Source organism: Ailuropoda melanoleuca, chromosome 5 (genome assembly GCF_002007445.2).
Source record: "Ailuropoda melanoleuca isolate Jingjing chromosome 5, ASM200744v2, whole genome shotgun sequence".
In the NCBI taxonomy this organism is placed as follows: Eukaryota; Metazoa; Chordata; class Mammalia; order Carnivora; family Ursidae; genus Ailuropoda; species Ailuropoda melanoleuca.
In genome coordinates, this window is record NC_048222.1 from 5016591 (window position 1) to 5017977 (window position 1387).

Below are 1387 nucleotides of genomic sequence, written 5' to 3' on the forward strand. Positions count from 1 at the left end.
GTGTGAGGGGAATTCCTACAGATGGCGTGAAGGGTAGAGACCTTGAGATAAGGAAGGTTTATCAAGGGAGGGGGGATTCTAAAATATCCCTGTAGGTTACAAAAGTTGCTTCTAAGGCAGGATGTACAGAAAACAGGCAGAGCATTCACGTTAAGGGCCAATTCTTCAGAAACCAAAGGAACAGACCTGAGATTCGTTTAAAGTAATCAACGGGTTTTATTTCCTGGAACTGAAATTGTTCAGCTCTCAACTTCCAAAGCTACAGTCAACAATTTTTCATTAGAGCCCAAGGGAGAAGGGCAGGGGTGAAAGGAGACAACAGAAGAAAGGCACATGAAGAGGCTCAGAAAGAGGCTGGGAGGGGGCACTCATTTCCCTCTCACTTCTTAGGAAGTTACATTTCAGGTCTGGTGACAATGCTGAGGGGGGCAGGGTGCGGGACGTCATGGATGGGAAATGGCACTGCCAAGGAACACCAAAGCCTTAACTACAAAAAGAAAGTCATCAAACCCCAAACGGAAAGGGAACCTCCCAGTTCATCTCTGAAATGGGGTTAGCAATGGCTGAGCTGCCTGCTGACTGAAGCCAGGGCCGTTCTTCATTTGTGGAAAAAAACAAACTTTTCATTAAAAAGATTTCCCAAACTATATGCCTTTTCTTTTACGCCTAAGTGCCATATATGACTGTAGGGTGGCCTTGAGACTGTGGGGAGAGGGAAAGGGGTGGCCAGGAGTCTCCCCAGAACATCCCATGTTACCCCAGAGATCGAAATGGGGACAGATGTTCCTCATCACTCCCATCCAAAGAGCCGGGCAAAGCCAACTCTTCCCATTACGAACAACTGGGAAGTTCCCAAATTATTTGATGAAAAACGACAAATCCCAGAACTCCCAAAAGCGACTCAGAAAGGAGAGAGGCCCGCCCCCAGAAGCTGTCCCACTTCCGGTCACTCTGAAGAGCTGGGATAATAGAGCATGGGAGGGGCGGACAGGAGTTCTGGAAGACCGCCACCCACCACCACCACCACAGTTTGAGGATGGCGCCTTCCGGGCCCCTAGAAGTCCTCCCTCCCTTGCTCGGTATCCCTCACCCCTTCCCCTCCTACCCCTGATTCCAACGCAGAGGTCCAGAATGCCCGGGGGAGGGAGAGAGGGGTGTCTGGAGGTGGAAGCGGCCGGTCCAGGCCCCAACTGAAGCCTTGGGAAACAGTTCCAGGCAGGGAGGAGCGCGGCGGGCTCAGCTCGTCCCAGGGAGTAGAAGCCCTGACTCAGATCTCAGGGGTGCGGGGGTGCAGAGCTGGGGGCCGGGTGGTCTGCCCCGTCAGGTCAACCCCCAGGGCCGCGGCGGGCGCGGAGGGGGGGTGGGTCGAGGAGGAGAGCGGGTGGGG

General features: G+C 53.8%; 1 protein-coding gene across 1 annotated transcript in view; it reads right to left on the reverse strand.

Moving 5' to 3' along the window:
• Positions 1-394: 394 nt before the first annotated feature.
• The window catches only part of HDGFL1 (HDGF like 1), a 1621-nt gene continuing 628 nt past the window's right edge, over positions 395-1387 (reverse strand). Inside the window, exon 2 of the mRNA XM_034660188.1 lies at positions 395-487. Coding sequence (XP_034516079.1) covers positions 395-487 — 93 coding nt within the window. The remainder of the gene's footprint in view (positions 488-1387) is intronic.